Here is a 26,884-nt window from a genome sequence, read left to right as displayed (position 1 = left end):
ACCCTCTTTTTCGTCCTGTTAACTCATTATGCATTTAAGTGACTCAGTCCACACACCCCTTCATAAACGCAATATGGAAAGCCCAAACTTCTTCTCTGGGGCAAGAATTTTATGTGTGTTTGCACTTTCCCAGCAGTCTTATCCTCCCATAACCTTATGTCTGGGTCAGACATGATTCACACACCTGTCTGCATGTAAAACACCTGCCGTTCATTCTAGCCGTGAGCACAGTGCCCTCTGCTGTCTGGATGGACACACTGCATCTAGCCAACACTGATCCTGACCTCCTGCACTGAGGCTTTAGCACATTGTGTTATTATTTTTGTGTTCTTTGTTTCTTTGTGTTTGTTTGTTTTTTTGAGTACTTTGTAAAGATAGATCCCCCATGCAGGTCCTGTTGCATAGTTGAAGAGTTTATGTTTATGATATTTATGAGCAGAAATGTTATGGGCATTACGTGTTCTTATTGTAAATTTGCATATATATCTGTTATGTATGTATTGCTTTGTCATTAGATGGGGTTCAATTTGCCATTTACTCGCAGTAAACATATATGCTCTTCACGCATTTGACATTAGCTAATATTTGCTTTCTGCTATTAACCCTTGACTTGTATCCAGTGATGTATTCAGGAGGGGTGCTATCCTGGAGCTGAACCCGCTCCTTGCATTTACCTTGCGGAGGGAGCTTCTCTAATATTTCTTTCTTGTATTGCACATAAATCTATGATATTTCTGAGCAAGCAGACATAGGCTCAAGCTTAAAGCCCATTCCAGTAAGGCATCAATGGGAAGTAAAAAGCAGATGCACACTTCCCAAGTGTCTTGTTTTAAGTGGAATAGTCCTGATGTTTCAGCACTTCCCTACCCAGCCTCCCCAAAGCCCTACTTTCATTACTGTCTTGCTGATGTGTGTTAAGTGCTAACGTATTACTGGGTCACTTAGCTGGGATTCACCTGTGGTACACAAGCTAGACAACCTTTGATAGCAAGCTTGAAGAACATTGATTTATTGAAAATGCCACCTCAAGTATATTTACTGGAATCAAATATCCCCTCATTATAAAGTCAATATTCCATTTGCCTTCCCTCACTGTTCAATACAGTCCTAATACAGTCACCGCTTAATCAATATGAGGGCATAGCTGTATCTTATGCAAAGTTTGCCCCTAGCAAACTATTTGTAAACTGATAGAACAGAGTCCTAACCTAAATAAATGGATTTTATGTTGATGTAATAAAAAGTACAGATTGGCGTGAACTGCTTCCACCAATTTAGATATAGGCTCATGGAGCAATGCCTCTTATTCCTTCAAGGTTATATAAACGCCTTATGTCATTGTGGCCTGGATTGACATGATTGGGTCAGGCATTGCCAACACACCCCCTCTCACTGTGTTGTCCAAGGTTAATCTATACTATGTATATGTAATATGTTAATGTATACTATATAGTGTTGCACTTGCACCTTTGAGTATCAGATATGTACTATAGCCAGCTATTGTAATACTTTCCTCTCCAATTGTATACAAAACAAATAATCGCTTTACTGATCTGCAATGTTCTTGGCGTGCAGAATTGAGGGCTCAGCGGGCATTCAGGCTCCATATTGCTCACTTTCAAAAGCTTTACACCTGACATGGCAGTTGCTGGGACAGGACATTAGTTCCCTTCTTCAAGTCAGGTGAAGCCCTTTGACAGCATATTGAACAAGCCACTGTTCTATCACACACTGGTCTCAGAATGGTAGAGAGGATTGGGAGGCACATTGCTTGTCATACTGTGTTTACTTTTTAATGGCAGAATGTGCCTGAACAGGCAGCTGGATGTTGTGCTCAGAATACTTACAGATTAATAATGCCTGCCATATCTTGCACCAGGATGAGTCCACAGGTCACAACGGTCCATAGTCCTTCCCCCAAAACCTGTGTTGCAGGCAGAGCTGACAGCAGCAGACCACATATGTTACTTTTACCGCAGTTCCAATCCTTGCATTCCTGTGGCCGCACAACGGACAGGTACAATGGCTGTATATCCAGCTGTATGCTATACACTTTTGTCCCCCGAGCCCTGGTGCCGATACTCACATCAAGCTATTCTATATATGCACTGACCCTATAAATAAATTAAGCGACTAGCTGTCCCATTTGCAGAATCTGTTCTTTTGTGGAGAAAAGCTTGATGTATTTAATATTCAGAAATATGATCTGCGCTACCTAAACAGATATTTATCAAGTTCTCGCAAGTGGAAGCATGCCATGTTTGCATAAAAAAAAAAGACGAGTTACACAGAGCAAAACAAAATGCATACATCAGTTTTCTTTCCAAATTGTTTTACTACAGTAAGTCAATTTCTGATAAGTGTCTGTTTTTGAAGGAAACCCGGAATGCTACAGTTAACCACACAGCCATCAGCATTTAATAATGACAATGCAATCGTGCCAACAATGGCTAATAACTTTTTCTTTCTACTTGTGACATGTTGACAATCTCCAAATGGAGTAACTTCTCTATGGTTATACTAAGCATGTTTTTGTTATATCCATCTACACTGGGAAATGTCTCATCTTGACTAGAATATACCTAACGCGATTACTTGTTTCTAACGAATATACCTCCGCGGATATTTTTGCTTGATTGTGAGATACAAGTTGGAACAATTTATCTCAGAATGTTACATTTCACAAAATGTTACAAGCGGCTTAGCTTGTGTGTCGACTGCTCAAGAGCTACACTGGAAGAAAGTGACGTTTTCGGTGGAGGACTGTGCAGATTAGACTTGAAATGCATGCAGTGGCAAAAAAGTAAATGAAGAAAAACTTAAAAAAAAGAAGAAATAGTCATGACTTGCTATAGAAGTTTATCCAACAACCTTATATTTAATCTTCACTGGTAATGCTATCTTTGGAGCAGCATCATGCGTTTGGTAGGATAGACTATGCAGAGCAAATGCTTTCAGTTGTCTTTTAGACGGGGAGACAGTCAAATGTCTGCAGCAAAGGTTGCAGGAGAAACAGGCTTCTTAATGCTTCAAGGAGTAGCAGTTTCAGGTGCTTTTTGAACTTGAAATTGTACAAAGGTGGTTCTACTGGTGGTAGGAATTTCAACAGTAGTTGGATGCCAAGTAGATTAGAGATGAAGGTCTCATTGTTCTTGGTCTTGTCTCCTGTTATTGCTGATTTCATCCAAGAACATCCTCCTTTGTTGACCCTCCTTTTACCGCACTCCATGATCCAAGATACCAAACTAAAAACAAAAAATGCTCTTGACAACTTAGGGTCATCTGAAAGCTGCTCAAGCGGTAAGTGTTGATGTAAATGAGGGACAAAAGAACATCTGCTGTGGGCTGAAAGAATTCCATCTTTTCTTGATTTTAGCTTTCACAGTGACCCATGTTCTTGTCTTAAACCGAACCTCATTGGGAGGGTGTCAGGTGCCTAGTGATCATTCTTCGGTCCTGGGTTGTCAGGAGGACTGCATGAGGCCAGTGAGGCGTTTGGACGTCAACGACTTCCCCTAAAAGACATGAAAATAAAAGCAGAGTAAGCATTATATTCATAAAGTCTGTTGCTATTTTTAGTGCAGAAAACTTCTAAAGTGCTAAAAACAGTTTTTATTATATACTATACTTCTTCACAAGCTATAAAGGTTTGCCCTAGTCTGAAGCAGCCAAATGTGTGGTTGAGTGTTGACTGATTTGTAGATTAAGATCCATTTCTAATGTTCATACGATCTGCTCTTCATTGGAGGTCCAGTGTCTGGGTCCTTCTGAGGATTCTATCCCTAGATCTGGTGTTGACACTAAACATCTTGTAACAAGGCTAACATGTACAATGCATGGATACTATACTATTTACCGCAGTGTAACATTTTGGAAATATTCTCTCCATATACCAAGAACTCAAATCAACACCTGTAAAAAAATGCTGAAATTTAAACAATCCTAAAGCACAAATCACCCCCCCCAAAAAAAAACATTGAATGCATGTGTAGCTTGCACCCATTCCACATCTAAACCAAAGATAAAATGACGTTTCCCAACTCTTCCTACAAGCAAGGTAGGACTTGAGGGATACAAAGTTGTTACCGTTCAACTGTAAGACGTTGGTGTAGTTTACCTGGTGCATTAAATCTCCCCATGATGGTAGATGCCTGTATCAAGGTCCTTTCACCCTATAATCATCTGCCTAGTAATATAAATTCCTGACCAATAAAGTGTTTAGTGTAGTCCAATGAATCAGACTGTCATAAATCTGTAGGAGAATACAAGTTAAAATATTTTACAGTAAGCTTGGCTTCATCAAGGTGTAGCCGACACAGTAACTTGCCGCAGAGGTAAGGCATTTAAAGTGGCTTAGATGCCCCACGATGAGTCATCCAGCTTGCCTTTTTGTCATATAGGACCTGACCCCAAAGTGCCACCTAAAACCAGGCAAACCTGGACATAAGATCATGACAGCAGCAGAAGATTGGTAGAGACATCGGATATAGCAAGTATACCTACCAAGGCAACCAATCCCAAAGGACCAGAGACAGAATTCTAACTTGTGATACACCAATATATACAACGCATACTTTGTTAATTGTAGGTCTAATCACCTCCTTTATTCCTCTTTTCTATCTGTACATAGGGTCTGCAATGAAATTGCATCCAGTGAGGTGTGGGGGGGATAAAGTATTACACATGATTTATGTGTGAGATAAATATATTTCATAAGCATCCACCATAATGAAATATGCAGCAGGCAGTTACAGGCTTGGTGGCAGACATTTCACTTAGTGGCCCAATAGGCACTCAAAACTTCCACAATCTTTTCAGTCACTGGTGGCCCTATATGTGAGGCTGCCTCCCTTAGTCAAAAAAATAAAGCTGTAAAAGCCCCTGGGATACCTTTTTATTACATAGAACTATTTAAGGCATAGTTAATAATGTTGCCTGAACTGCTGAAAGAATTTAAACCGATGAAGGAGCACCACAAAACTGCTATCTGTGCAAACATGCTAATAATGACATCTGTTATCGCTGGCTGAAACGTTAAATACATATTACTAAGCCACAAATCAATAGCAAGCAGCAAGCACTCAAACCTCAAGTTGGAGGGCCATTTCAAGTAGCATGTTGAGACACGAAGCCATATTTGGGACAAATTCTATGTGGTCAGCCATAAGAACTGTCAAACACCGCCATGATTTGGAATGCAAGACTAATTGTGCCACAGACAGGCTCATTGGTGCTCAGTGTAGTTAAAATGTACATACCATGTTAAAGAGATCCTCTAAAGTTAAGCTTCTCATGTTTTAACCACCTTACCATTGAACTGACAAACACCTGATTTCATACCAAGTTCCACTGGTAAGTTAATCAGTACCCTTTGAGCTTAACTTGGACCTTGTTGGACCTTTTTGTAGCCCTCATGATCTTGTGTAATGTTATCAGAGTAATTCTCTTACTACCTAAATTAGAGGCGTTTCATTGCTTTTGCCATAACAATTCATATGAAGGATGCCGAATAAACACTTTTCAGCTTTCCTTTGATAAATATCAATCAAGATGCCAACACGTAAGATGTAAAGAAATGGGAGACACCTTGGACAACAGGTCCAATGTCAATGAAAGGTTGGGGTATATGGGAATTGTAGTTAGACAACTGAAGCACATTACCTGCCCTTGATACTTTGCAATAGATTTAGAGCTATGAATGGACATTGACCACATCAAGATGTTAAACGGAATGGAGGATAATACAGGATTTTGTAGCGTTTTCATATTTCAGGTCTATGCAAGAGACCACTGTACTGGAACTTACCACGCTGCGAGTGAACTTTTCTAAGGAGGTCCTACGACCTTGCTCATTTTCAGTCTTAAAAAAACAAAAAAGGGGGGTTGGGAAAGAAAGATACAGGAGAAACAACCTTCAGCTTTTAGCGGTTTCTGCATCCGGTATGCTAGCAGAGGTTAGAAAAGCCAAAATAAAGCAGAAGCAGAAAGAATAGCGCGGTCAGAGTTGAGTGCTCAAGCAATGACACAAATGTGAAAAAAGCATCAAAAACCTTTTATCATGAGACCTACATTTTCTGTTATCAAACCCGAACCAACACATTGGAGTGAATCTGCCTCCTAGTGGTTTCACGTGGCCTTGTAAACCAGCCACCTAACAACAACAAGAAATTTTGCATGACCCACTACATTTAATATGCACATGACCATAGACTTGGTACATGTTAATTCCAAGTGGTACGGTATATCAAAAACTAAAATCTATTAAACGCTCGACAAAACTGGGTCTACTGCAACAAATACATGGTAGATTTTTTAAGTATCAACATGTACTAATGGCACATATGATTGTCAAACAGATGCCTGTGGCCCATGCACCTAGTAGTAGGTCAACCCTAATCTTCAGGCAAGTGCATTATTGCCAATTGCCCCCCCGACGTACTCTATATACTTCCTAGAGTATGATAAATATATTTTGCGCCCTGGACCCTGGTAAAGCTATAGCCAACACAACTAACAATAGAACCAAAGGATAAGAGTCGTATGAACCAGGACTACCCAACCTTTCATCAAAGTGAACTGTACTTGCATATTGTCTTATGCGGAAGACCGAGATGTCAAACTCAACCCACAGCCCTCACACAAATGGTGTACAAAAAACCTATTTTCTTGTGAAAATAAGGATGGAATGTAAAGCGTTTAGTTTAACTTGCTTAGTCCCACAAAAGGTTTGCGCATTACGCGACAGAACTAGCATTTTCTGGTCAGTTTCCAGTCCTGAAGGCTGCCTGAGCCAAACAATCAGCAACTTAACCGGGAGATACAGCTTATTAGGGAAGAATGATTCCGATTCTGAGAAGAGAATGTTAAGATAGCAGCTCCAATACATACAACGTGAGATTAAGGTAGAAGATACTTGTGACAGGTTTGGATGTCATACAGTCTGCAAAATGGAAACAAGTTTTCTGTAAACCAGCCAAATATATTTGGGGTTGAATAAAAGTGATTGAGGACAACAGGCCACAGCAACCGGTAGCAATTGTAGGGCAATGACCATGGAAACCATGGTTCCAAAGAGGAAACATCCCCTCTACAAAGGGGCTCTTATGTTGTATGATATTGGGCCCATATTATGTGGTGCCAATTCTGTATCAGTACATCTGCATCTTAACAGCCTTTCACATGGCAAAATCTGTATAAGATCACCAATAATCAATTCTATCAAAGAGTTTGATGAGTGCTTGTAACCGAGAACAGTCTAACTGGAATGATGGGACAATTTGTATCCTCACAAACGCTTGTGTTACTGACCAAGTCATATCAATGAGAAAAAATCTAATGCTGAAATGTGCGAAAAGACCGCTAAGGAAGGCAGAGAATTGTGATGACAGAGGGTGCCCCAGGCAGTGAGCCGCCCTGCGACCCAGTCCAGTTCAGTGTTGTGCAGATGGATCAAGTGAAGTCCAATATAAGAAGCATGTGTTGATGAACAGGACGTTGTGATCTTACAGAGACACCAGAAACCACTCTTGCATATAGTACGAGTCAATTAATACTTTTGCCGTGAAATCTACAATACTAGCAGAAAAACACGACTTATAAGTCATCAATTTTCACCATTTCCTGAAGACACCATAGAGAATATTCCCTTTTCCGATCACATTGCAGACATGTGAAGGGTGCCAATTTTGCACTTTTAGACAAATATAAAAAAACAAAGCCCTGTATCCATGGGTTTTCTTCTGGGTGCAGAGAAGCAGGGTTTTAACAGGGCCCCTGCCTCTCCCAGGACAGCGATATCAATGGAGATATTTTTAGGTTTGGTGCATCTCGTTTGATTAAGGTACAAGCAAATTGGTCGGGAGAGCTCCATAGACAACTGCATGCCATAGTTACACGACACCACCAGGCCATCAGTAAGACAGCATGTATTTATACACATACATGTATGGTATAAGAAAGTACTTCGCTATTAAAGAGACCATCGCCGATACAAGGCGCCTGCAAAATGGCAGCATGGTTGGAGCCCCATCAGATTCTTGCATATTTCACCGGCATAGATGTTCCTTATTGACATGACCTACTCCAAACATTTATCAGAAGAGAATATTAAAGCGTACATCATACAAATTCAGACTAGCTATACTACATTGTACGAAGCCTGTGCTTATGATAATCACTGCATGTTATTGAGTCAGCTGGGAGTGATATGACATTTAGTCCTCGTGCAAGATGATGAGTACATACAAGAGTGACAATTCCCATTTCCACACTAGTAGCAAGCAGCAGGCCAGAATCAGTAATGTGCAGAGGATGCAAGCATGTCCATCCCAAACCGTACCTTCTTCTTCATGAGCAACATGTCCTGGTAGGCATTGGAGCGCAGGAATCGGGCGTAGCTATCACTCTTCATCAACTTGTAGATGTGTTGCTGCAAGGGAGAAGAACATTTCAGAGTGAAACACTGAACCAGCCTTCTGCTAAACTAACATTTACTGGAACTTTAATGCCAGTGAGCAGATCAACCACCTGAGCTTAAATTACTATGATGACAGCTGTGATTTCTGGTAAATATATTTACAATTGTAAGAACATAATTGATGTATATATATACACAAAAAGATATCAAATGTGATAAATCATGTTTTTGGTTCCATACAGTCTTTTTTTTAACTATGTGGCAGAACCTTTGGAACATTAAATTATCCAATATGGGATTTGGGGTATTGCCCATGTAAATTAATAGTTTTACCATAACTGGTACTGTAAATTAGTATAGTAAGTATTCTATCTTCTCAACCATAAGTTCATTTTGTCTTATCTTTGGCCAGTTTTACAATATATAGTATACTCCTTCAGATGCGTCATATCAGCAGTTTGAAATCTACTATTGCGGAAAAATGGTCCAAACCTGTGCATCTTCGAACGTGTACCTCCCTGCATCTTTGACATTTTGGCTCGTTCTTTCGAAGCTGTGGGAGTCTAAATTGATGGCACTTTGTGCCCCAGGGGCCAAAAACTCTTGCCATATCTCTTCAACTCTCTTAGGGACCTCCTGTAATGGTTGTTTCTTGACATCTTGAACTACCATCCAAAACCTTAAAAACAAGCAACAGCAACGTTTTTTGCACTTATGATGGTGATGTACTGCCCCCCAGTGGAAAGCTTATGAAATTCAAATATTCAGTAATACTTTAGGTTAAAATAATTTCTGCAGAAAAAACCCACTCAATCTCTTAATGTAAAACAAACAGCAGAATGTTTGAGGTTAATGACATGTTAGACATTTTAACCAAGTTCTACTTTTGCAAAGCCAAAGTGAAAATTGTCTACAATATAGAAGTTAAGAGTGAGCCAAACCCAAAGACCAGTCAAGTATGGTTTGACACCTAGTGCAAGCAAAAATACAGACTAAGGGCTGCAAATGATTGCGTAAGGGAAGCGTTTGTGGGCACTCGTACATAAAGGTAGCGCATGTGTGGGCAGCCGTGTGTAAGGGCAGCGTATGTGTATGTTTGTGTGCAGTCGTGTGTAAAGGCAGCATATGTGTATGTGTGGGCAGTCGTGTGTAGAGGCAGCATATGTGTATGTGTGGGCAGTCGTGTGTAAAGGCGGCATATGTGTGGGCAGGTGTGTGTAAAGGCAGCGTATGTGTGTATGGGCAGGTGTGTGTGTAAAGGCAATGTGTATGTGTGTTTATGGACAGGTGTGTTTAAAGGAAGTGTAAATAAAATAGACTGTGGGGGTGTCAATTTTCCATTCTTGTGCCTGGGGAACAAAAGGATCTAGCATTGTCTGACTTGAATCTACCTCCAGAATCGAAATAAAACAGGGTTAGGGCGGTGATGTGCTGCCTTTGGTTAGTTTGATTGCAACACTAGGAGCATGAAGGTAAACTATTTAAATACCTTGACTGAACATAACGTCCCTCTGAAAACATTCAAATGGGTGGAAGTTCTACCAGTATCAGGTATTCAGCTTCTTTTTCCCCCTAAAGTAGTGAAGGGAGACACCATGAAGTATACCTGAGATTTTCAGAACTGAACTCTGACTCCAGGAAGCGAAGGAACTGCTCTCTTCCTACTGGATCCTTGAGTACTTCATCCAGCGAGAAGCCCCATCTCTTTACACGCTGCTGGTGCGGCTCTTTGCTAAAAGAACCAGAAAAAAAAGGATATCAATAGTAGTTTCAACAAATCAATTACAATGGATGCATATAATGGAGGGTCGGATATGTTTTCAGCAATGGCATGATTTAGGGAATTTAGTTTGTTGAACAATCGAATGATCCAATAAATCCAAGGACCATTTGGCGAAGTTCCACCTCTCACATTTATGGAACAGAGAGATTGCTGCAATGGGACAATGAAAATTACATTTCTAAAATACTGAACCTTTGTCAAGAGTTTAATTTGTAGCCAAGCAGCAGCTCCAGTTACCAAACCCTGCTCTAAATTCAGAGGGTAATAAAACCCACAGAAGAGCTGAATTGTGACTGTAGTACGATTATAAATGGGACATTAACCCTAAACAGCTGCAACCTCAATACCCATTTGGGCCATATCACAAGTCATTGGGACAGAAGGGCACAAGGCTGACTAAGCCAGATAACCTTACAGGGTTACCATCCTGTCCGTTCGCCCTTTCACTGCCACTGGTAGACGGAATGACAAGAGGGCAGTGGTCAATTCTGGATGTTAGCACAAGTTACTAGTGAGGAAATGAAGCAAATAAGTCAAATTCTTGGTGCCAGAGTAGCACTTTCCTCAATCCAAAACAACTAAATTTAAATATAACTCTGCAACGTTTGTTCCAACTACTTTTCAAGAACCGGTACAGAGAATGTGAACTCCAGATCGGTAAAGGAAGACACCTTTGTGCTCTATAATCGCACGTTTAACCCGAGTCATGAGATGTCCTCGGAACACATTCATTCACATACAGCTGCCACTTCAGACGTTAATGAATACTGCCAACATAAATGGGTGAACTGGAATGATGCTACTGGAATATTACTCTACCTTGCTTCCAAATCCCAGAAGGTCGTGTCATCACTTATCCAGGGATTGGAAGGATCAGCTGGAGTAAGAAAAGGATCATACTCTGTATACTGTTCTGAATAAGCAATAAAGCTGTGCAATAAGAGAAAAATGTTACACGTGATTATTAAAGAGTGCAGAGAGGTGCGCCCCAACAAGTCATCCCACCCGTCACCGAGAAGGACAGCCATAAAACTAGCATATTATAGAACAGTTCCCTTTTCACTGAAACCCAGAGGCATTCGTAATGGTTTATTTATACGAGTTATAAAGGAGGAGTAAGCATACGTATTATTTATTAGTAATATTATTTTCTAGAGTTAAAAAGTACTATTACTAGTACTGCTAATTAAGACATGTGTCTTGTCTGACATACATCTCGACCACTTAAAAGCACTCATTTGAACGTTATATTTTAGTGTTCAGTAAAATACATTTGTTAGTAGGGATTCTTATAATTGACTACGGTAAATAGTTTTTATGGCATTGAAAGCAAAGGCTGTTTTAGGAATATAATTTGTCTTTCAATTAATGGTATACAGCAGACCATCATAGAAACGAAATCTATAAAACAAACATTAAGCTGATTGGCAAATATGATACTTTAACACCAAAGCACATGTACTTTTATGATACATATCCACTAGCAGGCAAAAACAAAACATTTGGGCGAGTTCAGTTAGAATTAAATGCATTAGGTGACTTACCTATCAGCTACTTTGGACATTTTTAAACAATGTCGATCTATCTGAACATTCAGGAAATGAATCTAAAAAATAAATGCCGGTTACAACGTACTAAATAGATAAACAGATCAATGTTTTTTACAGTCACTGTTGAGCATTCTTTGGGTGGAACACTTACACTTTTCAATAATCTACCAAAAGTACTAAAACTATGCACAACCAAGTACACAATATGGGGGATTGCAAATTTGTTTCCAAGACTACTACATCTATGATATGTCTGTATAGGCCTCCATTTTTATCCCCGGAGAGGACCTATGCATAGACACGCTAACCCTGAATTTGTTCATATTTTGTTCAACATGAAATTAAGAGCTTAATACAAACTGCAATCAATCCTTTGGGTTAAATACAAGATACATTGGCAGAATACATATTCTAACAGTTGGCTGCATAACTCGTTTTATGACGCCCAATAACTCCATATCGTTCCCTGTATGGCCAATAAACTGAAAGAAAAAAAAATCGTTACGCACATTTTTTTCCCCCTAAAAAATAGCTTTAATGACCTACCTGTTTCCGCAAGTCATCTTTTGTGGTTTTTCGAATGACGTGCGATGCCATGTGCACCGGGCTCTGTGACTGAGAGTCCTCTGATACACCATATACTGACTGGAACAAAGGCAAAAGCATTAATAAATCTAAGGAGGAAGAACACCAGTTAGACATTTCACGTTAACACTGCCAGACAGTAAACGGGGCTTGAGGGCAAACTTTAAATCATATGCTCCATTAGAATCCGTTGGTGAATAATCATGCCACATGAACTGAATTCACCATGGTGGGCTTCAGTGCTTCTATCATACAGTTCAAGGCATTATTGTAGGGCCCAGTATATTGTGTGAACTGGAAGCAGCCATATTGTAGACCTGTAAGTACAATTGGTATTCATTTTTGTATATTTCCTATTCCACATGTTAGTATTTAAATCCTACTTGAACGCTCCTTCCTTGGTCTTTATTCTCCACATTGTCCTCTGCTTTACTGGATGAACAAAAAATTATGTCAACCCAAGAACAGTCTGCAGAGGGCCGCTAAGAGCTGCTAATTTATCCAAGACCTTAATTGCTAGAACATAGCTGGAAATAGATGAATCTGAAATATGTAAAGGAAGACCAGCGCTTTGGGCAGTGCTGTAATAGTTACGTATAGCTATTTTTCATGAGGTTCTAGATCACTCACTTGACTGCTCAGACAAATGATTGATATTGGACAACCGTCCTCCTAAGCGGACCCAAGTCTCCGTTGACAGCCTATGATAATATATGAAGACGCCACCACATACCTTTTTGACCTTTTGAGGATTCTTCATTCGACGACACTTTCTGATATCCATTTCTGTTGTGTTTACGCAGCCAGGCTAAGGTGACAGGTAGAAAGATAAATGGTTGCAATAACTGCTTTGGGTCTGTATTGAACACGCCGAGAAAAACGGTAAGCAATATTGTTTTTTCTAGAATGGAATTAAGTGTTCCCGTGGGTTCTACAAAAGTATTCTATTGTGCATATATTTTATATCGCAAAAAAGTATACCACAAAAGGGTTGGCACAGGACTAATTGGCATAACAGCCTTTCCTACCATGAGTCTACTTGTAGCCAGACAATAGTTTCACCATTATAGATTTTATATTGCATGACTAGTTAACTTTAGGGAAATACCTTCAAAGTATACGATAGAAGTTTATTCCCAATTGTTCAAGAAGGTTCTGGAAATATATTATCGTAAACCAGATACCATCGATTTGTGCTTCCGGCTGTCCATTAAACAAAATCAATCGTGTTGAGTAAAAAAAATGGGATATTTGCAATTCGGCAGAAGAAAAACGGAAGGCAATAAAAAAAAACGATTATTCTGATAAACTTCTTTACCGAGATGATTGCCAGAGGGTTTGACCTACACATTTTTACATTCCAAAAACTACTTTTAAAAAAGTTTAGCATGCACCAAATGTCTAACAGTCAGACAAATGCTCAACGACCATTTCTCTTTTCCCTTCCCACTATGAACGCGTAGTTGTAATTCTGCTGTATTTTGGTATTCGGCTCTCCGTCAAAGCCCTGTGTGATTATTTTACAGTTCTTTCACGTGAGGCTTGGTTACCAGTCAGATGAATGAAACAAGTTGCTATGATACAGCTATCCATCTGCCGCGGTGCAAAAATCCAAGCTGCGCATGCTGGTAAATTGGCACTTCAGGGTAAAGGGGAATACACAATGGAAGGATTTTGTGTGGCTCTGATATACAGCCACCAAATCATCCCACCACCCTCTTGCTGTATGAACATCACTGAGAGTATTTTAACACGCACTTAAACTGATTTACTTCTAAGAAAAAAACCTTTGTCTCATGAAACTAAAAGAAAGCCATGGTTATGAGAAAGAAATAAGTACAAAAATGTTGGCCTGCTCACAGATTTACTTATCATAACTTTTACATTTAAAACTGTTTAGGTATGCCTGTCCTGTGACAGCATACTGTCGCCTTCATGCCCAACCACATCTACTGGGGACTTAAAGTTTTGTTACTTTTTTTTTTTGGATTTTTTTCCCCTAAAAATATTATGTTTTGTGCTATAGCAGTTCATGGGACGCAAGGTAATTAGCTCAACCTTATCTAAAATGTATATATAGACTTCTCTAGATAACATGTAAGCTATAAACTACAGCTATAAAAACAAATCACTGTAGGGTTAAAATGCAGTCCTTGGTGTGTCCACAGACGCACACGCATGCACGCTCACACAGCCTTAAGTGAAACATGTCCGACGTGTACTGCCAATTCTGGCCACCAGGTGGAGATGCTGAGCAGGTGAAATTGCACATGTCTCCCTTTCTCTCTCTGTAGGGCAGATGAATGTTAATGATTGTGTATACACCATGGTGATCACTTAGAAGCACTGCAAGCATGAAGGTGTTGAATGTTTGTGCAAAACCTGGAAAATGTGCAGCTGTCGTATGCTAACACTGCATTATGCGGTGTAGCCTGGTTGCCTTTTTTTGCAATTGTGAACTGTGCTCTCACATCTATCGTCTTATCTCACCCCCTTTGCACCTCATAAATATTGTTGCAGGGGTTTAATTTAACCGATTTTTTATTTTCTAATAGGCAGATAGTAAGAGTGAAATGAACAATCGTTGCGGCATTCTCTTGTATGAAAGTAAACAATTTCATTGGAAATAGCACGGAGACAACCGTGATGCCTTCAAGTGTTAATTTAGGACTTATTATAATGTTATGCTTTTAATGAATGTATTCTTATTCAGCTTTATATTTACTCCAGGTCACTGTGTGAAGAGTATCCTACTCTTAACCTCTGCGCAGGAGCCTCTAGTGCCAGAAAGGTTACTATTCCTATGTAAAGCTACGATTACAAATATAGGGAGAGGTGCCAGAATGTGATGGCGGCACAAAATTACAGAAAAACTAAGTTATGTAGGGATAATTAGGATTGAGAATCCACAATGCAAAATAACCTCCAACATTACAGGTATCCAAACTTGAACACCTGAGGTGTGGGGTATGGAAGAATGTGGGCGGGGCTAATGGAGTTGTTGGGGACAGAGGCTAGACCACCTGGCATGAAGAGCATCACCGGGTGGCAATGTGGGAGCTGCAATGGGGGTCCGTACAGCAACAGCGCAAACCTCCATTGGTCTTAAAGCTCCACTGCGGGGCAGTTATGTGATTGCGGAATGTACCAGAGGATCAGAACAGTGCAATAAACACTTAGGAGGTGATATAACAGTTAATGTATGGGAAGCAATGCAAGGTCACTTATAGATAACCGTTTCTATACCAAGAAGCAGACAATTAAAGACAGTCTATTGAACATGTGACTTACCACAGGCCGATGAACATCCCAGAATCCTCTTTCTTGGCTGTCTAGAATTTTCCTCTCAGTCTTGTCTTTCTTTCTGTCAATTCTGCAATTAAATAATTTCAAAGGAAGCATCTTCCCAGCTGAGATACCCCACAGAGCAGAAGTCCCGATTACCTAAAGTAACTGAAATTCTACGGCAAACACATTGGTTAAAGGGTCCTTCTGGGTGATTAAGACTGATCCATTCTATTGGACACCACAAGGCAGTATGATAAGGAGTCAGGGTGTTTGTCTACAGCTAATAAGCAGCTGTTTTTGTGAAGACTAAAATTGTTTTAAGAAAAAAACATACTAGTAATGCAACATTTTGTCTGGAGTCGCCCTTCAAACTTACTTGACTTGCGCCTCTGCTTGCATAAAGATGAATTCCCATTTCCGTGCAAATGCTCGTTGCAGTCTTGCTAAGTTTTCCTGGCATTTAAGTAAAGGGGAAAACAAAAATATATGAAATTGTTGGGATATGAGAATATAATTAGTTTTATTCTTGCTCTAGTAAAAGTTTACTATTCTTGGGGGGTATTTGATCGCCTTAGTTATATGGCACATGTAGAAAAATTAACCAGAAGGATGTACTTGACAATGTTCTGTCTTTAATATAGAGGAGAACCAACCTGTACCTACAGTATAAACACACTGCACATTATACTACAGACATCTCCAAAGTACTAGGAAGTATCATGCCTAGACACCAAATGTTAAGGATTTCCTACCAGTTTGAGTGGACAAGAGAACCCACAGAGGTCTACTAAATGACATACACAATAGTCCCAATTTACTTACCTCTATATATCGGCCCTTTAAAATAAGCTTTAGAGATATTTGAGACCAATTACTCAAAATTAAACAATAGCTATCCATCCCCTGGAGCATTCCAATTCTCAACCATTGTGTACAATTACATGGAACGCATATCCAAAAATGCAAAGATCCAAAAAGCTTTAACAGAATGGTTTAACCTAGAGAACTTTTAGGTACGATAGAACAGCAAAGAACACAATATTTCAGAAAGGGCAGTTCTGGGCGCACATACATTTGCGTAAAGAAAGTTAAAAATAATAAAACCCTTAATGGTTTCTGTCGGTAACGTTCAAAGAGCACGGATTCGGCTTCTTGCCACAGGCTGTGATCTCGGTATACCTACGGCTTCATAATCTGCTAGCTCCAGTCTTGCTTTGTTCTGCATGGTCCTCTTGCATAGATAAATAGCTGAAAAGAGAATAGTTAAATATTAGTTACACCTGGCATCTGTTTAACTAAATCTTGTGTTCCTATCTATATGGCTAGCCAATGTTATTGGTAACTGTATTTCCTTGACATTGGTGGGAGTTCTGGCGTTCAGGACAAGATACCTCATGTCCAAAGAAGTGGACTCTGGTACGACACCATTGAGCTTTCTGTAACGAAAGTTTAAATCCTGCCTCTCTCAATGGAGCGATGTGTGGGTGTCAATGGTAAAATGCATGAATTCGGGTTTTTTTAATATATATAGAGTTTAGCAACTCCTTTCTTACCATAGTCTGTGTTTTCTGGTTCCCAGCAGTTTGAAGGCCAAAAATAGGGTGCCTAGAAAAGAGAGAAAAACCAAAACAAGTCCATTTTACTTCTAAGAGGAAAGACTAGTCCATACCATAAGACTGTAAAGTTGACTTGTTTCCTATCGGGATGGACATTATGAACATGAAGGCTTTCCCACACCCGATTGTTGGGAGCCTCAGCATTTCAGACATCTGCTTATTAGTTGCCTTGATTGATATTTTTAGCCCAACATAGTAAATAAATTACAAAAGCTTTATGGCCCCCGGCGGTCAGTTTAGGTTGCATCTGGAAAGGTCTATTGAAGTTAGTAACTTGGACACCTGCCGGGCCAGACTGACCAATACTCCCCAAAGATTTGTGACTTCCGCACTACCCGTTTAAATTTACCAATCACTAATGTCTCCATTCATTAAAGAATTTAAGATCTTGGATATTTTCAAAGTTAAGCATCTTTGATAAATGTATTCTCCTTAAGTACTTATCGCTGCCTATTCTTTAATTTCTACTCATAACCTTCAATCAAATTAACTAGCAAAGAAGTCATTAGATATGTGGAAGGAAGCATTTGTTCCTTTCTTGAAAGGTTTTTTTAAAAATTGCTATTTATGAACTTGAGTGAAAAATTACTTTAAGAACCTTTATAGAGGAGCTTGACATTTTTCATATTAATTTAAGTTCTTTACATATAGGAGATATATATAAATATATATAAGAGGAAACCGATTCTGGCAAGCCAAAGTCCATCAAGCATTGGAAGACTATGTACATAGAAATGCCCAGGAGGGATATACATCTAGAAGGAAGCCAGTAGCATGGTGGTGGTAGACCAACAATCTCTAGAACTTAAAGATATTACTTGAGGAACTCAAGTGTTATTACGCTACTGGGGCTCTATTGTACAGGAGAGCAGGTGGGGAGGTACAGACTCGGGACTTGCCAAGCGGAAGGAAGACCATGACCATCTTGAAGTCAGGCTGTAGGACTATGTATACCTTTGACCACATTATCCAGCATTTGATTAAGAAAGCAACATCACAACTCAAGTTCCTATTAAGACATTCCCTAAATGGCACCAATGATAAGTTTCTAAACGTTAAAGGGAATATGTATGCCGTGTGCTTTAATAGGCATCAAATCAGACTTTGTGTCTATATCACATGCTTTATTTGATTTACTAAAGGAAACGGCATTTTGTATGCCTGGAGTAACCTTAAAAATACCTATAAATAAATAAAGAGGACACAAATGTGTCGTCGTGGGATGTTAGAGGATGCCTGGGGCTGTCGTGGTGTGAAAATCTCCGAACGCTATTGAGGCAAATTCAGCCCTCGTCTGACCCCTACTTACACTTTAATTAAATGCTATTTCACAGTGGATGCTTAATATTAATGTACATTATTTGTATGCAATATATTATAGATTTATTGTATTCACAGAAACCTGGACTGCACATAAACTAGAATAGAAGGGGGATATTCTTAAGGAACATATAATGGAGAGAGATTGCATGTCTGTGTCTGAAATTAAGACACATACAATAAACAAAAATAAGATGTTGAAGCTGAAACATTGTGCAAGATTAAGGACAGCCAACTGGTTTACAATGGCTTAGAAGCCCTTGAGGTTACAGGGCGGGAGGTAAAGATTGGACAGGTTCTCTTGCCCTAATTGGTAGACCTCCATGGCGAGCTAATGAAGAAAAAATAAATAAAAAAGCTAGAAGGATTATTCTTTAGTCATGGATTTCAGATTGCTCGTCAAGGAGCGATCCCAAGACCAACATACCTGAAACCGATAAAAGGTGCCATCGTCCTTCAGCGTGAGCACATGATCTGATATTGGGAAGATGTATCCCTGGGCTGCTATAAGGCTTCCTAAATGTATTGCTTCCACTGAAAGAAAGAAGCCTAATCAATGGCCTTGTTTGATCCAAACAAGAAAGAAAAGACAAAGCGGTTAAACGATACAATGTATTCATGTGCTAGGTTGGCGCTTGTGACATTTCCTCACCTTGCAATTATATCCCTTCGTGCGTTCGGCTTGTCCCGCAACATCTTAAAGGAACGGTTCTAGCATCTGCCTACCTACCTCTGTGCCAACAGCCCCAAGTGCTCATATCAGTCAGACATTTATAGAACAAGCTTCCAGAATGTGTGTGCAATGCCAGCAAAAAAATTACAAAAAACACTTGTCCACCAATTAAGTTGTCAATTAAAGGCCCGCACCACATATTGGTTTACTAGCACCCTAACGTACCATCAACTAGTATAAAGTAAAAAGCGCTCAAAGGAAGCCAGCTACTTAAAACTGACATAAGTCATCATCATCATCTATGTATATATCTAGAATTGAAGCAGCAGCAGCTCCATCCATCAATTAGCTGGAAGGATGCCACCAACCATCTTCACATTGATTTTTGTAGACATGCAGCTATAGATCTAATGACTGCGCGATATTTCCCTATAATGTATACGTTGTATAGATGGACAGGGCTTTTGCTACAATATCAGCAGCTCAGCAAATACAGACTAATGGATCTTTAAGACTGGGAGTCATTAGAAAAACATAAGTGGGGTGAATTAAGGTAAAAGATGGAGACTAATAATGATATATTAATCATGAGAAAGTACTGGAAGATATACAGCCCTATGTATGCTCAGATAACGTAAAGTGAAGAGGGCTTCACACAGAAGAGCTTGCAATCTAAAAGCTGCGACAAGGAGTATTTCGGCATGTTCACTACTCCTTTCACTCCCTTTGTGCAGCTCACTCAGTCACTCTTAAGTCACTCATGTAGCCTTGCTTGTATAGCGCCGGGACATCTGTGCCATGCACCAGAGGCACCCACCTTATGACCCATGTGATTATATAACATATCCTGCTTAATTCCACCAGACCCAAGCGTGCGTGAGGGGGGGTGAACCGCCACCAGACCCAAGTGTGCGCGAGGGGGGGGGGGTGAACCGCCACCAAACCCAAGTGTGCGTGAAGGGGGGTGTGAACCGCCACCAAACCCAAGTGTGCGTGAGGGGGGGTGTGAACCGCCACCAGACCCAAGTGTGCGCGAGGGGGGGGGGTGAATCGCCACCAGACCCAAGTGTGCATGAGGGGGGGGGGTGAATCGCCACCAGACCCAAGTGTCCAAGTGTGCGCAAGGGGGTGAACCGCCACCAGACCCAAGTTTGCATGAGGGGGGGGGGGGTGAGTCGCCACCAGACCCAAGTGTGCGTGAGGGAAAGCCACGCACCACGCACCTGAAGATCAAGCAAGAGCTGTTGGGAGTACACCTGGTATTTAAAGGCTCTTTAAATACCCTGACGAGGCACAGGTGTGGGGGGAGTCTAACACACGTAACAGACACATGAGGGAAACCGGAGCCGCACCAGCCACTGATTCTCCTGGTGGCGAAACCAATAAGTACGAAAACTACCAAGCTTATGGTCACATGTTCAAGCCCCTCTGTGTCTGACAGCTGGTTTCAAATATTTGTTTTTATTATGCTATATGGTGTGACATCTGACACATGCAACACTAGCAAATACATGCCATATACATGGGAATAGAAATCTTCAGCATGCTGGGAAAATCCTGCTTTAGTGAATAAACCCCTGGTGTTTACAAATTACTGAGAAGTGTATCTAAAAGGGTTGATTACCTGGATCTTCAACGTTGAGGTTCTTCATCAGCCACTGCACAATGTCTGCCCCTAAAAAAACAATCGTAAATAAAGCATTGGATATAAAAGTGATCATAATCAGGCAAACGTTTTTAACGATAACTCTTTGGTATGCACTAATTGAAGAGATCTACTGCCACAAACAGCCTCACCAATGATAGGTGTAGATTAAAGTACTTTTGAGAGGGAAGTAGATAAATGGAACAGTCTCCCAGCAGAAGTGGTAGAGCTTAATACTCCTGAATCTAAGACGAGACCAAGGACAGATTAAGGTCTGAGTCTTTACAGCAGGAAGAATGGGGACACTAGATGTGGGTGAATGGGTCTGATCAGCCATCAACTTTTATGTTTGTATGTAAATACTTTATTATGATTTGTTGTTTTCGTTACAATGTTGCTGTGATTCCCCAGCCAATCAGCAGAAGGAAAGCACCCCTGTCAAAAGCAGCAAGAGCACTTTCTGCGCATGCAGGTGTTCAATAACAGCCCCCCCCACTCATAGATCTCAGGGTGTTTTCTTTTTCTTTTTTATTTTTATTAAAAATAATCATATTTGAGTAATCACACTTTTTAACCCCTTAATGTCAAAATGCATTGTTTTCAATGGGTTTAGGGACCGCCCATTGTCCTTAAGGGGTTAAAACTGCCCAGCCCAGTGTTTTTTTTAGCAGCAAAACATGACGGCAATAAACCTAAAATGTTGGCCACATGATATTATTCAGTAATAATGATACCAAAAAGGGGCAACAGGTGCACACCTTTACACTGTCAGCTGGAGGTATTACTAGGGCCAACGAGGACCCAACCACCCCCAGGTGCAGATACGCTTTCACCTTGCCCTCACCCCCCATTTAAAATGGTTAGTTCCAGGCGCCCTTCCTGTTTGAAGCATGAGGTGAGACAGGGTGTACCTGGTTCAGTCATTAGAGAGGCTGCCTGCTCTGTGAAATGCCCTTTAAGCGAGCTAATACAGGTAGATGAGCAAGGGCAACTAGTGTCTGCTACCATTAACTATATTTAATATGTGAATATTATAATGTAGTAATAAATAATAGGGGGCAATAACAGTGGCTTGTCTACAGGTGCCATTAGGCCTGCAATATTGTTTCCAAAGCTTACATTTCTTATTCAATGATCTGTTTAATAATTAAATTATCTGCAAAGAGGCAAAATATTCTGTGAAAGAACCAAAATGTTAACAAACTGTAAAGTGTTACATGAAATAAACAATACTAAGCGCTTTAGTAGTTGTTGTGAGTTGATAGCAGTGCAATGTGTTTATCAACAAAAAAATCTGGCTGTGGGGATATGTATACATTGTATCACGCCTGGAGAAAACATGCTACAAGTGTGAAACATACATGTCCAAAGAGTGGGGAGACTGGGTCATAATGAGGCAGTTAAAAAGGCCAGAAGACTTAATCCACATACATGGGTTTGGGGTCACTTAGAAAAGTCCTTGTTTATGAAAGATAATCATTTTGTCCGTTAAAATAACATGAAATGGGTCAGAACTCCAGCACAGATGGGGTTAATGCTATATATGACTATTGTAATGGAATGTGTTCAAAGGCATGTTCTGAGTTCCAATGGCCCCTTTATCACTCCCATCGCTCCTGTGTTCCAATGGCCCCTTATCACTCCCATCACTCCTGTGTTCCAATGGCCCCCTGTATCACTCCCATCACTCCTGTGTTCCAATGGCCCCCTGTATCACTCCCATCACTCCTGTGCTCCAATGGCCCCTTTATCACTCCCATCACTCCTGTGTTCCAATGGCTCCTTTATCACTCCCATCACTCCTGTGTTCCAATGGCTCCTTTATCACTCCCATCACTCCTGTGTTCCAATGGCCCCCTTATCACTCCCATCACTCCTGTGCTCCAATGGCCCCTTTATCACTCCCATCACTCCTGTGTTCCAATGGCCCCTTTATCACTCCTGTGCTCCAATGGCCCCTTTATCACTCCCATCACTCCTCTGTTCCAATGGCCCCTTTATCACTCCCATCACTCCTCTATTCAAATGGCCCTTTTATCACTCTTGTGTTCCGATGGCCCCTTTATCACTCCCATCACTCCTGTGTTCCGATGCCATGCTGTTTTCACTAGTTTAAGTTTAAAAGGCTAATAGTTAGAAAGCATTATGGAGAAAGCTCAATTTTAGGCTTTGTGTTTATTGTGTATGTGTGTGTGTATATATAATGAAATCTATCATATACATTAAAGCACATCTAATGGCTGGAGTGTCCCTTTAAATATTTGATAAATTCAAATCCGCTTTACTTTGGTGAAAGTACACATACTTCTGCAGTCTAACATTTTCAGTATACTTTAGCAAAATATTCTCTCGTATTTTATATTCTAAATTACAAACTTTTGACAATAAAGATTTTATTCTCTCTTTTTTTGCGACAGCCACCGATTCTACAATGAAGGCTCCGTGCAACGAGATCCCACGAGGTTTAAGAAAAAACAAAGCTATGAATAGTTAAGCATGAGAAGCTTTCAAAAAGGATTTTCTTCTCTTTTTTCGGTTTGTCCGGGTCGCCTCCGGGGAATAGACACGTGAGTGCGTTTTATAAGTATTATTATTGACCTTTATTTATTACGTGCCAACGTACGGGGCGGTTAACTTTGGGTCAACGGCTGGGAGCTTTATAACTCTTCTCTGAATTAAAAGCAAATTTCACTTAATTGTTTAGGGTTTTTACAACCTGTTCTATTCTTGTACACGCTTCCAAGACAATGTTATATGAAAAGATTCACTGACCCGGAATTCTAACTTGCAGGCAAAAAATATTAAAAAGAATATACAGTGTTCTGTAGCATGAGGCTCGTGTGCATCATAGTACTCAATGTAGAATAAGAAGAGTGACCTACTATAGTGGGTATTATGGCTCGTGATCAAACAAATCAACAAAAAACATGGTAACAAAGAATATAGAACACAGATAAATAATGCTGGGTGTCCAAGAGAAGTTGTCTTAAAGACCAGTGCCACGTTCCACAATCTCAACACTGACTTTACTACCAGTACTCGCAGCAAAGGCAGTGGTGGTCAAGGTGGCTGTGATGGATCACGAGCCAAGGAGCGGCACAGTAAGACCTCAGGCCCGGCTGCTGAGCCAGATTAGCCAGAAAAGGATGGTTCGCCATCATCCCACTCATCGGGAAGGGTGCACACCACGAAGAGGACGAGGCTTAACTTATGGTAGGGCTAAGTAAGTTCACCAGGTTGCTGTTTCACCAGCAAGTTATGAAGCAGTCGTGAATAGACGTCAATGAGATTCCAGAGACTTTACAGCTTTGCGTTTCGGAATTCCAAATAGCCATCTCTGGCATCTGATAACAGTCTGCTCCGATGCCAACATACATACATACATGCATACATACATAGATAAAACGTCCCCTGGAAGGTTTCTGGAGGTGCTATGAAATTGCGTTTTCACTTTACACGAGGTGAAATCTACAGCAGCAAATGGATAATGTCTTCAGAAAGTTGACAATCCACCCGTAGATGCTTGTTAGGACGCAGAGCGTAAGCCAGAAAACCATACGATGGATGTGTGTGCCCAATGAATCTCTCTCGAATACAGTACCTGCCTGCACATGCTGATAATCCAGAGGGACTTATTCATTCAGTTCTCAGTAATGCATTCCCCCCAAACCCTGATTCTAGCCAGACCATTTAGAAGAGAAGTGTCCCACTTGGTCCATTTGAAATGTTGGAGGACATGGCTGAGGTCTTCTCAGTATATCCTTATCGGCAGGTCCGTTACTATCTATGCTTAAAAAAACAACCCGAGTATTTGAAAGGCTACTGGGCTGGGTTTGCCTTGGAGACCCAACAGGAGACTGTTATGAGGGTATGAAAATGTGTCTTCAGCATATTGAGCTCCATTTTACAAAAACAACCGTGAACAAGACCAGAAGGCTATTGTTCTGGTACGTAGCGAAATATTGTAATATTATATTACAGGAAGCACTGTCAGCATTTAACACGGACATTGATTTTTAGATATATATATTTTTTAACCATTATCTCTGGTAATACTACGGAACTGTATATTGACAATTGTCTTAAACTGATGATGATACATTTTCATATCAATTAAGAGACGTGTACCGTGTGTGTGTGGGAACGTGTACTTAACAGGCTCACATCAATCGCCTATGTGCTGGGTCAGGGTATGGATTGGCTCGCCAGTCCCGGGGAACTTCAGCTCTTCCTGAAATGGATTTTTCTGTGCTTGTAGAGGAACAAAATATGCAGAATACTCATCTGTACTAGAATTTTTGCAACTGATATTGTCATTAACAATATCCTCCGATGGTGGGTACACTTAAGAAGCAGTGATGTCACTTGCCGTTCTGCTCACTATACATGAGCACTGTTGTGATATCATCTCTTTGTCTTTATGATGCGAGCCCAATGCTAGGTAATCATTGTTTATTCAGTGTTCACGGCGTATTTTGAGTTCAGCAGACACTGTATTTGGCCCTGCAGTCTAGCGCGCACGTCAAAATGTGTTCATGTGTGCCCTAGATTGCCGAAGGTGCTTAGGCACAGCATATTGGTTTTTTTTCTTCATAAAATGAATGATTTCCAAATCTGAGAGACAGGATCAGTGAAGTTTGTTACACACAAGAGGGTTTTATTTACTGGAGAAAGGTCAATCGGTTAAAAGTGTAGATGTTAAAAAGAAAAATCAACAAAAAAAAATCAGCGGTGAGTAAGAAAGTTACGGCACAAACTCTCCTTGCTGGGTTGTGCCAGTGTTTTGCCAATATGCGAAATTAAACTTTTTAACTTGCTTAATTATTATGTGACTTCCCATAGAGAGAGAGATACAAAAAAGGGCATTTCACTAACTCTCAGGGGGTTGTCCAAATGCCTGATAAAAAAAAAAAAATCAGAAAATGATCATCTCTACTATTCAGTAACAGGTTTGACCCGGAGTCTCCGGGTGAAGTGCTGCTTCCTGGAGACTCCGGGTCACTTTGCTCTTTTTCCGGGCAGAGGAAGCGGCATTTTTTCATATGAGTTTATTTACTCCTCTAACCCCCTGACCCCTTGAATAAATTAATGGATTTTTTTCTCTCCTTGGAGGAACCTGGGCAATTTTGGAAATGAAAGTCATTTTTTTTCTTCCCCAAAATAAAGCCCTTGTGGTTTATCTAGCTCACTAAAGCGACATTTGTACTCACATGTTGGTATCTTTAGTTAAAAGCTGCTTAAGGTTTTTTTTTGTAGATTTGATGCAGAATAGGTACTTCTGTTGTTGCGATGATTAAAATGTTCCTAATTACGCCATCATTTCTCAGCATAATCTTCGGCAGATAAGGGATTATCACTACGTCCACAACTTGCATATTCAGTGAGCACAGTTTTGCTTACAAGTGATGAAAGAAGGGGATAATAAGGACAGAATATTGCACATTAACATCTTAATTAACATCCATTAATCTGATATTATGTATCTTACTCTATGAAGTTCTTGAGGCCAATATCTCTATGTATGATGTATAGTCGGGCACCCTGAAGTTCACAGTGATCATAGTGATAACCAATATGGCAAACGTTTTCCATAACCCGAGCCATAATTCCAAATCTCTTCCGACTTCTTAGCATGGCCAGAAGCTACGCTGAAGAAGTGTCATTAATTATTAAAACTATCCATAGCCTTTGAGCAGAGTTGGTGCTTCCGAGCTGATGCCAGTGCCACAGCTTTCCCGGCCCAACCTCTCTTTATAAACGGATATAAATGATTTTTCTTTTTATTACTGCGTACATGCGTAAGTACAATACACAACTCTTATAAACAGCCACCGAAAGGTCACAGATGCAAAGAGTTATTTAAAGCTTCTTCTGTATCTAGCACTTCCACCTCTGACGCTCCATCGCAGATGTGCAAAGTCAAAGCACAAGAGTTGGCGTTGACGTGATGGAAGATGGCATGGGTTTCAGCGCCCTGCGCAAGGCATGTGTATGGATCTGTTCCAGTG

The 26,884-nt window shown here is 40.4% G+C and overlaps 1 protein-coding gene across 3 annotated transcripts in view; it reads right to left on the bottom strand.

Moving 5' to 3' along the window:
- Positions 1-3,370: 3,370 nt before the first annotated feature.
- RGS6 (regulator of G protein signaling 6) overlaps positions 3,371-26,884 on the bottom strand; it is an 82,057-nt gene continuing 58,543 nt past the window's right edge. For 2 of the 3 annotated variants that reach the window (XM_053475664.1, XM_053475666.1), the window contains exons 4-18: positions 20,856-20,906; positions 18,986-19,092; positions 17,176-17,227; positions 16,806-16,870; positions 15,999-16,075; positions 15,626-15,707; positions 13,068-13,142; positions 12,296-12,394; positions 11,744-11,805; positions 11,019-11,129; positions 10,023-10,148; positions 8,909-9,095; positions 8,339-8,428; positions 5,807-5,860; positions 3,371-3,515 (exon numbers count right to left, since the gene is read on the bottom strand). In XM_053475664.1, coding sequence (XP_053331639.1) covers positions 3,465-3,515; positions 5,807-5,860; positions 8,339-8,428; positions 8,909-9,095; positions 10,023-10,148; positions 11,019-11,129; positions 11,744-11,805; positions 12,296-12,394; positions 13,068-13,142; positions 15,626-15,707; positions 15,999-16,075; positions 16,806-16,870; positions 17,176-17,227; positions 18,986-19,092; positions 20,856-20,906 — 1,289 coding nt within the window. In that variant the 3' untranslated portion in view covers positions 3,371-3,464. The remainder of the gene's footprint in view (positions 3,516-5,806; positions 5,861-8,338; positions 8,429-8,908; positions 9,096-10,022; positions 10,149-11,018; positions 11,130-11,743; positions 11,806-12,295; positions 12,395-13,067; positions 13,143-15,625; positions 15,708-15,998; positions 16,076-16,805; positions 16,871-17,175; positions 17,228-18,985; positions 19,093-20,855; positions 20,907-26,884) is intronic. The other variant, XM_053475665.1, reaches the window with a different exon arrangement.

The sequence above is a fragment of the Spea bombifrons genome, chromosome 9 (assembly GCF_027358695.1).
Source record: "Spea bombifrons isolate aSpeBom1 chromosome 9, aSpeBom1.2.pri, whole genome shotgun sequence".
NCBI classification, from domain to species: domain Eukaryota; kingdom Metazoa; phylum Chordata; class Amphibia; order Anura; family Pelobatidae; genus Spea; species Spea bombifrons.
Note: the sequence above shows the minus strand (reverse complement) of the source record. Positions and strands in the feature narration are given on the sequence as shown.